At 33.5% G+C, this 12,921-nt stretch overlaps 1 protein-coding gene across 6 annotated transcripts in view; it reads left to right on the top strand.

Annotated features, from left to right (window-relative positions):
- The window catches only part of NAA35 (N-alpha-acetyltransferase 35, NatC auxiliary subunit), a 60,675-nt gene that overhangs the window by 34,831 nt on the left and 12,923 nt on the right, over positions 1–12,921 (top strand). For all 6 annotated transcript variants that reach the window (XM_016130325.2, XM_016130326.2, XM_016130327.2 and 3 more), the window contains 3 exons: positions 901–1,079; positions 6,683–6,742; positions 9,038–9,144. In XM_016130325.2, the coding sequence (XP_015985811.1) occupies positions 901–1,079; positions 6,683–6,742; positions 9,038–9,144 (346 nt within the window). The remainder of the gene's footprint in view (positions 1–900; positions 1,080–6,682; positions 6,743–9,037; positions 9,145–12,921) is intronic.

The following is a 12,921-nucleotide window of genomic DNA, read 5'->3' as shown; positions in this document are numbered from 1 at the left end:
TTTAATACAGAGAAGAGGAAGAAAGAAGGCCAGGAACCCTGGGGAACATCTTTATTTGCATGATCCTCAATAGTAATAGGATGCATGTCTCAGGAGCATTTTTGTAATTTTTGGTTAAGTATCAGTCTTGCTTTTAATTCTTAATAATGAGACCTGCTCAGCTTTAATTTTTCTTTCATTGACATCCTAAATTTTCTTTTTAAGTCTTGGTTTGTAGCCTGTTTATAATCCAGCAAGAGAACTTTTGAGTCCAAAATTTTTAATCATTTTACATTTCAGGGATATACTTCTTCATTTTAGATTTCCAGTTAAGAAAGACTGATTTGGAGCTTTGCACTAGTGTGAAAAGTGAGATCACCAGCAGAGAATGAGAACTCACCGTTAGGTCTCTCGTAATATTTTATTTTGATCGTGAATTTCTGCAATTAAATTTTAGTACCAAATCCCTTCCAGACTCATGGGGGTAGAATGGAGACTTTCCTCCTCTGATGTTTTTCATTATTATGTAGCTAAATCTGAATTGATTCTATTGTTCGGTAATTAAAGGGAAGACAGTGTGTTCCCATTTTACCTTTCTTCACAATCTCTTGGTAATGCAGCATTTCCTCCCCTTTTTTTTGAGGAACTATGTTAACCCTATTTTATCCCGTTCTTGGCTTGGTGTTACTTTGAGGCAGAAGCTTTTTGTCATCACTACCACCACTATGCAGATAGGAAGTATAATTTTACTGCTTATCTCATTTTAAAATGTATGTGTATATTTTATTATATATTGTAAATTATAAAATCTATTTAGAGAATATTGTGATTAGATATTTGAAACTGACCTTTTTATATTTAGTAGTACTTGATGTTTAAAATTCAGAGAAACATTGAAAATCTTTTTTTTTTTCTTTTTAGATCATCCAATTATGATGGGTTTTGAGCCCCTTGTTAACCAGAGGCTACTTCCACCCACCTTCCCTCGCTATGCAAAAATAATTAAAAGGGAAGAAATGGTCAACTATTTTGCAAGATTAATAGATAGAATAAAAACTGTGTGTGAGGTGGTCAATTTAACAAATTTACATTGTATCCTGGTAAGTAGAAGTCTATATTCTGGAATATAACTGTTCATTTTAGCAATTAAGAAACTTGAGTTTAGAGAGGTCGATAATTCACTAAGTTTTACAAATCCAGAGAGTTTCAACCCTGGATTCTATCTTCAAAACCTTTTATGTAAGTATGTGCATGTAGACGAATTTTCATACAAAAATCAGATCATGGTGTTTGGTAACCTTTTTCTTTCATTATTACTTTCTATACCATGCACATCTCTTTATGTCAACAGATACATATATTTCTGTATTATTTTAATGGCTACATCGTATTCCATTTTAAGTCCTTTCATATTGAATTACATTTAGGTCATTTTCAATATTTTATCATTACAAACAATACTAAGGTAAATGAACGTCTTTATATGTAAATCTTTATATCAGGGTAAATTCCTAAACGGTGGAGTTGCTGGATAAAAGAGTATATACATTTTTAAGTTGACATGTTTTGAATTAATCTTTATGGGTTAAAATATAGAAAAAATATAGGCTTATTTTGGGAATATTGAAACATTCAGAGATAGAGTTTTGTTCATTGGTAAGGTTATAGTGACATAAGGTTAGTAGGAAGTTAGAAAATATACAAAATAATACTGTTAATATTTAAACATAGTGCACTAATTTATTTTGTATGGCTATGTGTAGATATCCATTTGATTTGTTACCTCTGCATGCTGAAGTATACAATTTCTAGTCCCATGTCATTTCTTCTGTGAAGTTTTCCTTGTTTCAGGTTTTTTCTGTAACTATGGTCCTCGAGATGACAAATTAACCAATTTATATTCATAGAACTGAGCAACGGCCTCTGAGAGATAGTTGATGGTCAGTGAAGATTTGTGCTTTTGTTCTCTGTCTTGTGATAACTTTATTTTCCTTTCCACTAATTCTTTGCTTTAAAACCCAGCTTAAGTCTTCATTCCTTAGTGAAACTTTCGATGATTATGACTTTATTACTTCCTTTTGTTTACTTTCTTTTTAGTAGTTTGTCCTTATTCTGTCATAAGAATCATAGAATCTAAAGGTAGAAAATATCACAACATAAGCTAGTTCATTTCACAATTCACTGTATAGCTAAACAAACTAAGGTTTAGAGGGCTTATAACTAAATGAGATTATTGGTTAGTGGCATATCAGGATAATGAATAGATACTTTCTTATACCTCTGCGGTATCTGCTTTTCTGATCCTTGTTACATTGATGTATATTTGTGTTCACCAGATTAATCATAGGATTTTAGAAAAGGAGATCAGTGTGACCTGGAATTAGAAAGTATGATGTAACAGTTGGAATTTGATAATCTGGCAAAAGATTATGGATTGCCTTGTCAGAGGTGTGAATGCATGACATACCATAAGAGAGGAGGCTGGTGGAGCCAGGCCTGGACTGTTGGCACTGGACATGGAAAGACCATAGTAGGAGAAAAGTCTGGATCCCTAGAAGACTTGGGACAGAGGAATAGGTGGTAGTAGTGGGAGAATGTGGCAGAGGCCAAGAGTAGAGGAAACAGTTAAAGTTAGGGAGAATAAGAGACTAAATAGTCTGGTAGATATGTATAAGAAACCTGTTATTAGGATAAAGTGCCAGATTATAGAGAATGCGACCGTGTCAATAAAATACAGCATCCAGATGAAAAATTTGGAAAGGACATGAGCACACAGGTTTAAAAAATATATATGAAAAATGTTTAGCTTTACTAGTAACTAAAATGCAATTTTTAACAAGTAGATTGAAAAGTGTAGTAGTATTTAATGTTGATAAAGGGAAATAGTCATTCTCCAGTACTCGAGTGGCTGTCTCTCTCCAAAGTTAAAAATGAGTATACTTTGACTCAGCAATTCCCCTTCTAGATAGAGATTTAGGATGAGAAAATAACCTGAGATATATGCAGAGGCACTAAAACCTTTTTTAGTACATCATCCTTTGTAATATTGAAAAACTGGGAACAGTTTATATGCCCAATGGTGACACTAGCTTTTCTATGGTATGTGTCAAATAGTCATTAAGAGCATGTTATAGAAAAATATCGATATGGGAAAATGTTTATAAATGTCAAGCTATGTTTAAAATTATGTGATCCATTTATACATCATTGCGTACAGAAAAGATTGTTAGAGATAGAGCCAAATTCGGTTTTAAAAAAGATGGGAAAATATTAATTATGACTATTTCTAAATGGTAGAATACTGGATGGTAGTTTATTCTTTGCATTTTTCTACATTTTAAAAAATTTTTGGTATTTTGCATATAGGGAAAAAATATAATGGTAAGGGATAGGGTAGAGAAATTAATGAAGGGAAACTTGTGGATCAGGAACCCAGAAGATGACACTTTTGACAACTGTGGAATAGCTGAGTTTAGAGGAGGTAAATAATGGACTTCATAGAATATATCCTGTTAGCGATGCGTACTAGCAATAGAAATGTAGTACAAACTGTGGGAGTGAATGTACATACATTCTTCAGTTCATCCAACATCTTTGAGTGTTTTCTTCACTGTTGGCTATGGTACGTATACAGTGATGAGCAAAAACTTATCTATCTATGTTGCTATAGGGCTTACACCTTAGTGTGAGTTAGAAACTAATCAAATAACACTGATTATAGCATTAAAAACCAAAGTAAGTGATACGAAGGAAAGGAACTAGAACATACGTAATCAAGGAACTGAGCTAGGTGATCAAAGAAGGCTTTCTTAGGGAAGTAAAGGTAAAGCTGAGATTTGAAGTTCAGGTAGACATTCGTTGAGATGGTGAGGAGGAGGCAGTTCCAGATGAAGGAAGTTGAATGCTCCTCCATGATACATTTGAGAAATTAAAAGAAAAGTATCAGAGTAAATCATACTGTGATGGGGATGGGGGATTTGGTGAGGCTAAAAAGGTGTAAGGCAGATCAAGCAGGTCCATTTAAGCCATATTAAGGATTTTAGTCTTTATCATAGGGCAAAGGAAAACCATTAGAGTTATGTAAGATCAGTATGGGTAGATTGGTGACATAATTGGGTTAAGAATTTGCAAAGATGTGGCTGCATTATTGAAAAAAGAAGAGGACCAGAATAAACACAGCGAACAAATTAAGAAATCATTATTATAGTTTAAGGGAGAGAAGAGGACGACTTGGACTAGAAGGATGGCAAGGAGATGATGAGGTAGTCAAGAGTTAGAGCTATATGTGAGTTAAAATTGGTAGAATATTGGTGGTGTTTTAAATATAGGGCATTAGAGGAGCTCTCGGGAAGGTCTCCAGACTTGTAAATCTGGTTGCAGATTTGGCACTGTTCACTGAAATGGGGAAATTCTCAAAGGGGACCTTTGAGAGTCAGTTGAGTCTCAGGAAGTAGTTTGAAGTGTGTTTGAAATGTTTAAATAGATATAGAATAGATATTGGCTATATGGATAGAGTTTAGAGCTCTGTGCTAGAATTATTTTAGAATTATTACAGTATAGATAGTAACTGAAGCATGAGTGCGGATAAAACTACAAGGAAAAAAAGATATATAGATTAAGAAAGGAAAGTAGTCTAGAACTAAACTGTGAACCTACAGGAGAAAGGGCCAAAGAGGAAGCAACTCCTGAAAGTCAATTAAAAGGTTTTTCACGAAGGAAGTCATGTCAAATGCTGCTGTGAGAGATCAAATGAAAGAGATGAATAAAGGTCCAAAACTAATGTTCATTGGATTTAGTGCTGAGAGATAATGGTGACTAGAACAAAGAGCCAGGTAGTGGGCAGTGGTGATGAGTAGGAGTTGAGTAAATAGAGACAGGGGGTGTAGCTAACTCCTTTAGAAAGTTTGGTTGAGAAGGCAGTGGTTGAGAGGGAAATGTGGGATCATGTGACAGTCTCTCTCTCTTTTTTTTTTTTTTTTTAAATGGGAGAAACGACTTAAATGTAAATGGGAACAATCTGCTAAAGGGATAACTTTACTATCTGGGGGAGCAAAGGATGGATAATTGACAATGTATAATATTCTTGAAAAAGCAGGAAAGAATGGAGTCCTTGGAACAAGTTAGTGGACTTCTGTGGTTAAAGTAGGCAAGGAAAAGGTCTGATACAGATGTAGGTACAGTAAGAGGTTAAGAGGCTGAAGTTGAGGAATTTCCTGTTGGATAGATGAGTTTTAAATTTCTTTGTAATGTGGAATGGAAGAACACATCTCTGGTGGAGAATATTTGTTTTGAGCAGTATGTGTAAGGTGTAACAGTTAATTTTAAAAAAAGAAAATTGATTAGCTAAACTTGGTAAAATTTGGCAGAATACTCATTTAAATTGATGTTCATGAGTCTGAGGAATAAGTATAGAAAGAAGCAGACAGGGGATATCCATACTTTAAATTAGGGATGATGAAGAGCCAATAAAGAGCTAGAATAAGTGGTCATAAAGATAATAATTGTAACTGAAAATTATAAGGTTTGTCTCCTCTAAAGAGGAGAGGACTTAAAACATTGTGCATTGCTATTCATAATGATGAAGAATCTTGGAATGATAACCCAAAGAGATAATAGTTTGAAGAGAAAAAGAAAACCTTTAAAAAAAAAAATAGGTGAGACTTCAGTGAAGATATTTTAACAGCCCTCGAAAAACATTTTTTTTCTCCATTCTTCCTCACTACCTCCTACCACTCTGTGTGCCCACCACTGCTTTCTACTCCCATTCTCCCTTCCTCAGTCATCTCCCTCTCACTTTCACACCTCTAATTTTAGGGATAGTACGTATTAAAAGACCAGGATTTTTCCATGTCCGGCAATAATATTGTCTTCCTTGGTTGAAATTGCGTGGCAGAGAGGTTCCTCTTGAATACCAGATCCAAGTCATTGATGAGAACTGTACTGAGGGGAATCCTTGGGCTACAATAGAGAGCTCAGTAGAAAAAAGTGCTGCCTATAATTGTTGAGGGATGTTTTCCACGGTGATAGACACTTGGGCAACAACTGTCTCTGTTTCTAGGAGAGTTGTAGGGTATATATATTTTATTCTCTCACTGCCAGCCTGTAGCAGTGCCACGGGTGTCCCCAAACTTTGATACCTATCTTTATTCAACAAATATTAATATATATACATTCTTACTTAACTATAAAATTTGGAAAATGCAGAATATGAAGATGATAAATAACAGCTGTCTTACAATATACAGATGTTAACATTTCAGTATATCTTTTTTTCTTACCTATGTATAAACCCATGTACAATTTTCTAAGCATATCTTTAGGTCTTTCCCTAGAGTTATGAACAGTTGGTAATATGAATCCAATTGGCCTGATTACTTGGTATTTCTGTGAAGCAGGAAGTAAACTCTTAATGTTAGTAAATTATTGATACTGTTATTTTCATGGTGTATTAATATAATATGGGTATCCACACAGTACAATTATTGATCAGCTTGTTTTAAAAAAAATTGAGGCTCTAAAATTACCCATTGTTCCATTGATACAATTAAATAATTCATATAGAAATGATCTCTAGCTATTCGTCATATTCTAACTCTGGTAGTGTATAATTCCCAGAGAGTCTAGTAAAAATTACACTCTATATGCAGACATTTTCACCTTTTATTTAATCTATTAATAACATTACTTATTCTCTATGTCTTAGGATTTTTTCTGTGAGTTTAGCGAACAGTCACCTTGCGTTCTTTCAAGATCTCTTTTACAAGTAAGTTCCACTTCATATTAAAAATACTTCTTCAAATATTGAATTATGTGTTGACATTGTTTTATTGGTTGGTGGAATAAAAGGGAGATGCTTTTAAAGTGTATTCTGCAGTTAATGTTATATTTTATTAATAGAAGTATTGACTTAGATTGTTAGACGTTCGTCAAAATCATATCCTGGGCGAAATATTTGGAAATTAACACATGTGAAAAGAATACATGGATTAAAGAGGAAGCCTGCAGTTAGAATGAAAATATTACATATCAAAATTTGTAAAATACAGTTAAATCAGAACTTAGAGAGAAATTTATAGCCTTAAAATGTTTACATGAAAAAAAAGATCTGAAATTAATAATTTACATTTTCACTTTAAAACACCAGGTTAAACTCAAAACAAGAGAAGGAAGGAAATAACAAAAATAAAAGCAGAAATTAGTAAAATAGGAGACAGATAAACGATAGAGAAAATCAATGCAACCAAAAGCCACTTCTTTGAAATTGATGAACCTCTAACCAGATAGGGCAAGAAAAAAAGTGAGAAGGTACAAATGAATATCAAGAATGATAGGATATCACTATAGATCTTACATTAAAAGGAGAATGTGGGAATATTATTAAGACCTAAATAAATCGAGAGATATACCTTGTTCATGGATTGGAAGAATCGATATTTTTAAGATGTTCTCCCCAAAATGGATCTATAGATTCAAAGCAATCTCAATCAGAATTATAGCAGGAATTTTTATAGATGTCAACAAACTGATTCTAAAATTTATATGGAAAGGCGAAGGAATTAGAACAGCCAGACAATTTTGTTGAAAAAAAAAAGGACAAAGTTGGGAACTCACGCTACCTGACTGCAAGGCAGGTATGGTATTGGCAAAATGATGGACATATGGATCAGTGGAACCAAGGGGAAAGTCCAGAAAAGTACTGTTTTTAAATTAGTTCTAATTTAGTTTTATATTTCACAGTCCTTTTTTAATTGACTAATGTTAATCATTTAATCAGTAATTAATATGGTCAATTTTTGACAAAGCACAAAGGCAAACCAATGGAGAAATGGTAGTCTTTTTCAACTGATGATGCAAGAACAATTAGATAGGTGTATGCAAAAAAGAAAAATTGACTCAATACATCATAAACCTAAATGTAAAATGTGAAACTATAAAAATTTTAGAAGAAAGAATAGGAGAAAATCTTTGTGACTTTGGAAAAGGCAGAGAATTCTTAGGTGTGACATCAAAGCACAATCCTTAAAATGATAAATCGATAAATTTAAAACTTTAATTCTGTGGCATACACTTAAGAAAATGAAAAGAAACTACGGAGCGGGAGAAAGCATTTGCAAATCATATCTGACAAAAGACTTGAATCTAGAACATATAAAGAACTCTATAAACATAATTTAAAAATGTAAAACCCAGTTTTTAAAATGGACAAAAAATTTGAACACTTCGATATGAAAAAATATTCAGCATTATTAATATTAGGGAAATGCAAATTAAAACCACAATGAAATAATACCATACAACTTTCAGAATATCTTAAGAACAAAATACCAAGTACTTGTAAGGATGCAATACTGATGAAAATGTGAAGTGCTACAGCCACTTTGGAAAACAATTTGGCAGAGTCTTATAAAATTAAATCTACAAATCCTACCCTTGTTTACCTAAGAGATGTGGAATCTGATGTTCTGAAAAACCTGTATGTGAATATTTATAGCCGTTTGGTTCATGATCATCAAAAACTGGAAAAAACTCCGATGTGTTAGGAAATCAAGTAAGGTATAATGTACTAAATATTAAAATATACTGAGGTTGTTAAGGGGAAAAAATTAAATGCAAGTTATTAAATATTTTGAATTTAATACTGCATGTATTAATCATTTTTTCCAATTTAGGAAAGTTTGCATTACAAAGTGTTTATTAGTGATAAAGATTGTTGACTGACTTAATATTTATAGCTACTTAATATTTCATAGCTCTGTTATATTAGTTCACTTGATATAGACTACTCAGTTCATTTTGACTAGTTCAATATTACTCCTTCGGAGATTTTTTCCTGCACATTTTTATTCTGCATAAGAATACACCTTAAATAGGGATTAATAAGTAATACTTATTATAGAGGCAGTGATTTATAAAAATTTTCCACCAACTTTGTATATTTTAATCTCTTTTTATTCTGTGGTATTTATAAGAGGTATGCTCATGTCACATAGTTTGGCAACTATATGTACAATATGTCAGGATTGTGACAACATTACTAATATATAACATTTGTTTTAAGACCACTTTCCTGGTGGACAACAAAAAAGTCTTTGGAACTCATCTCATGCAAGACATGGTGAAAGATGCACTTCGGTCTTTTGTCAGTCCTCCGGTGCTTTCCCCGAAGTAAGTATCATAAGACATTATAGCATATGTGTTTCTTAAAAGTCCAAATTCTCTGTCTTCTTTCTTTATAGCTAAGGCATAAAAACTATTGGAATCAAGTCTCTGTATAAAAAACAATCTTGTTAAAATTGATTTCTGCAACTCAGTTTTTTGCGAGGTTGACATTAGGTACAATATGAAAAGCAAAATTTCCAAGGAGTTATCAGAAATTCAGTAAGTTTTATTAACTCCTACTATATGCAAAGCACTGTGTTAGATGGGCACTTTGGGAAATAATATTATAAAAATAAGGTCTCAATGATCTGAGTCTGCATAGAAATAGAAAATGCAGGTAATTGATTTTTAAATTATGTTCTGATAGTGTCACTAACTTGAAAACACGCTGTCATAAGAGGCTGGAAGGTATTTCAGGCAGAAACAATCATCATTTGAGTTGGCATTTTGAAAAATAAGTAGAGCTTTTCCAATGCAGAAGGAAGAAAAGTCTTTATTTCTTAAATGAACATGGGTGAAGACTATATGAATTTATGTATTATCGAAACAGTTAGTGATTCAGCATTCAATTTGTTGAATAAGTCATGCCATGTCTCACATAGAACTCTCTAGTAGCTTCCTTTCTTAGGTTGGGTTCCGCAGAAGCAGACCCTGAGACAAAGATTTATGTAAATGTAATTATAAAGTGTTCCCAGGAAAAACCAGTAGAAGTGTGGGCAAATGAGACGTGAAGAGGGAGAAAGCCACACACAGGTGTGCTCCATAGAAAGTTCCTCTGGTTCAATCCTATCGAGGAGCTCTGGAGACAGTGTGGGTTACACCTCAGAGTTGTCCTAGTCAGGGACAAAGGAGTTTGAGAATTTACCCACACAAACTGTCAATTAAGAACCGCCCCTTAACTGGGAGGAAGTAATTTCACAAGCATCCTCAATGTTAGTTAATATTTGCTATTTCATTCACAGTAAAAGCCAAAATAAAGTCTTTATAATTGAACCTTCAAGGCCCCATGTGCTCTGGTCTAGACTCTGTCCTGGTGCCTCTCTGACCTCATCTCTTAGTTTTTCCCTTCACTGGCTTTGCTTCAGTCACAGTGGCTCCTTGCTGTTCCTGGAACTTAACAGGCTCTTTCTCATGGCCTTTACACAGGTTTGGGGGTGGAGGGCATTTTCCTCAAAAATTATCAGGGCTGGCTCCCTTACTGCCTTCAAGTCTATTCAGTGTAAGGTATGTATTTTTTAATAGGAAGCAAATCTGTAGCGATAATAGAGATAAAGTGTTTAGCTAGGCTGATTCACTAGTACAACTGAAAGGTCCCAGAGTAGGGCTGAGTTTAGATATGAAGGAGCAGCTAATTTTAATGAATTAAATTAGTAGAGATTCATAAAACAGCAGTTCTCAAGCTTTTTGTCTTAAGACCCTTTTACATTCTTAAAAATTATTAAGGAACCAAATAGCTTTTGTTTATAAGGATCATATGTCTTAACTCTTTAAAAAATAACAATAACCCATTACATGTTAACATAAGTAACATTTTTATGGACAATAATTGTTTTTAAGAAAAAATAGAAAAGTGGTTTTGTTTTACATTTTTCCAAATCTCTTTCATGTCTCTCAATAGAAGATAGCTATACACTTGTGAGAGAATAAGTGCAAAAGGCAAATAACATCTTAATATTATTATGAAAATAGCTTTGACCTTGTGTTCTCCCCTGGAAACATCTCAAGGACAGCCCTACCACCACCATGAGGGGAACGTCAACCACATTTTGAGAACTGAGTAGATTTTCAAATCCTCTTTTCTACTGCATTCTTTCCTCTCACTCCAGTTCTTATAGTTTGTATATATCACTTATGAATGCTTATACACTTTACCCAGATATATTTGTCCATATACAATACACCAGCCTATTTTATGTTTTTAAATTTCACTTATATTTTGTCACACTTACAAAAGTGTGACATCCTTTTGCAACATTTTATTTTTTATTCAACTTCAGTGTTTTGGAATCAACCAAGATGATCCATGCAAACTTATTTTATTCATTAAAGTATACCCTTCAAAGATACTGCACTTCATTTTGCCAGTTCTCTACAATTAGATGTTTAACTTGTTTCTAATTTATCAATACTGAAATCAGTGCTGTAATGAACATCTCTGAACATTTCCCCTTGTGCACATAGGCTATGTACTTAGAATTGCTGAACATAGGGTATACGCAATCTTCAACTTAACTAATTGTGCCAAATTGCTTTCTAAAACAGTTGGACCAATTCATACACCAGGCAACAGTATATAAGGATTTCAATTTTCCTATAGTCTAGTCTTTGGCATTATTAGAACTTTTAAATTTTTGACAGTCTGACACATGTGAAATAGATCTGTATCGTCTTAATTTGCATTTGCCTTTGTTCAACAGTTCTCCTTTAGCAATTAGATTACACATTGTCACTCATTATTATCCATTTAGATTCACCCACAGTCCCTCTCTTTATTTGTGGATTCCATATTTACAAATTTGCCTACTTGATGAAATGTATTTGTAACCCTCAAATCAGTTTTCACTCTGCTGTCGTCATCTTCATGGTAATGTGCAGAGTGGTAAAAAATTCAAGTCTCCTAACACATAGCTTGAACAAGGAAACCTTCTTCTTGCCTTCTTGTTTCAGCCCTGATATTATAAATAACACTGTTAGGTGCCATGTTTTGTGCTTTTTGTTGATGATTCCATAGTTTAAAGTATCCTCTCAGGGTAGTGATGTGCTATGTAGTGTTCCTTACCACAAGAAGACTGTGGTGTGCCTTACGGAGAGAATGTGTTTGTTGGATAGGCTTGGCTCATGCATGAGTTCAATGCTGTGAATCAACAACATACATTACATATGGTGTCTTGAAACAGAAGTACACATAAAACAAGGTTATGATCAATTGGTGAAAATGTGACCAGAGACTGGTAGGAACATAACTCCCATATTTTACCGTAGTAGCAGTGTTTCAGTGTTCTCTATTTCAGTGTCTATGGTAACTTCACAGAAGAAAACTATCATAAAACTAGTAGAGAATGGACAATGTATATAGCAAAATTCATTGCATGGTAGCCTGTAGATGATTTTAAGAATTCCAGTGTTACAGATAGGACATCTGATGCTGATCTGATTCTTTTTTCTTTGTAGTATTTGATACTTCAGGAGGATTCTAGTTTCTCTTTATTTTAGAAGTTCAAGAGTTTTACCAGAATGTTCATGTGTGATTTTAAGATAATCCTATCTGGAACTAAGTTATTAAAGTCTCAAGTCTTCAGTCAGACCGTGTTTCCTATATTTTTATTTAATTATTACTTCATCTTCATCTTTTTTCCTCTTTGTTAGAGCTCCTCATATACTATGTTCTTAAAATCTCTTCTCCATATCCCTCATGACATTTATTTGTTATTTTTGCTCTGTTTTAAGAAAGTTCTTCAAGGCTACTAGTGAGACTCTTTCATCTACTAAATTAAAAAATTTTTAAATCTTAGTTTTCAGATCCAGAAAACCTTTTGTTTTTTTAATTGCTGTATTTTAGTCTCCTTAATTTTCTTACTGTGAGGTTAAAAATGTAATAGACCTTCCAGCACTTCTATTTTTTGACCACCTATTTCAGGTGTTCTGCTTTTTCTTTCTCTTGGCTCCTACATGAACTGTAATTTTTCACTGCATCATCGTGGCTCTTTATCTTTGAGGCTCTGATCACATTGCTCAGTTATGTCAACCTCTTAGTGCACCAGAAGATTGTCTGCTTCTCCCTAT

Source organism: Rousettus aegyptiacus, unplaced genomic scaffold (genome assembly GCF_014176215.1).
Source record: "Rousettus aegyptiacus isolate mRouAeg1 unplaced genomic scaffold, mRouAeg1.p scaffold_m13_p_3, whole genome shotgun sequence".
NCBI classification, from domain to species: domain Eukaryota; kingdom Metazoa; phylum Chordata; class Mammalia; order Chiroptera; family Pteropodidae; genus Rousettus; species Rousettus aegyptiacus.
Note: the sequence above shows the minus strand (reverse complement) of the source record. Positions and strands in the feature narration are given on the sequence as shown.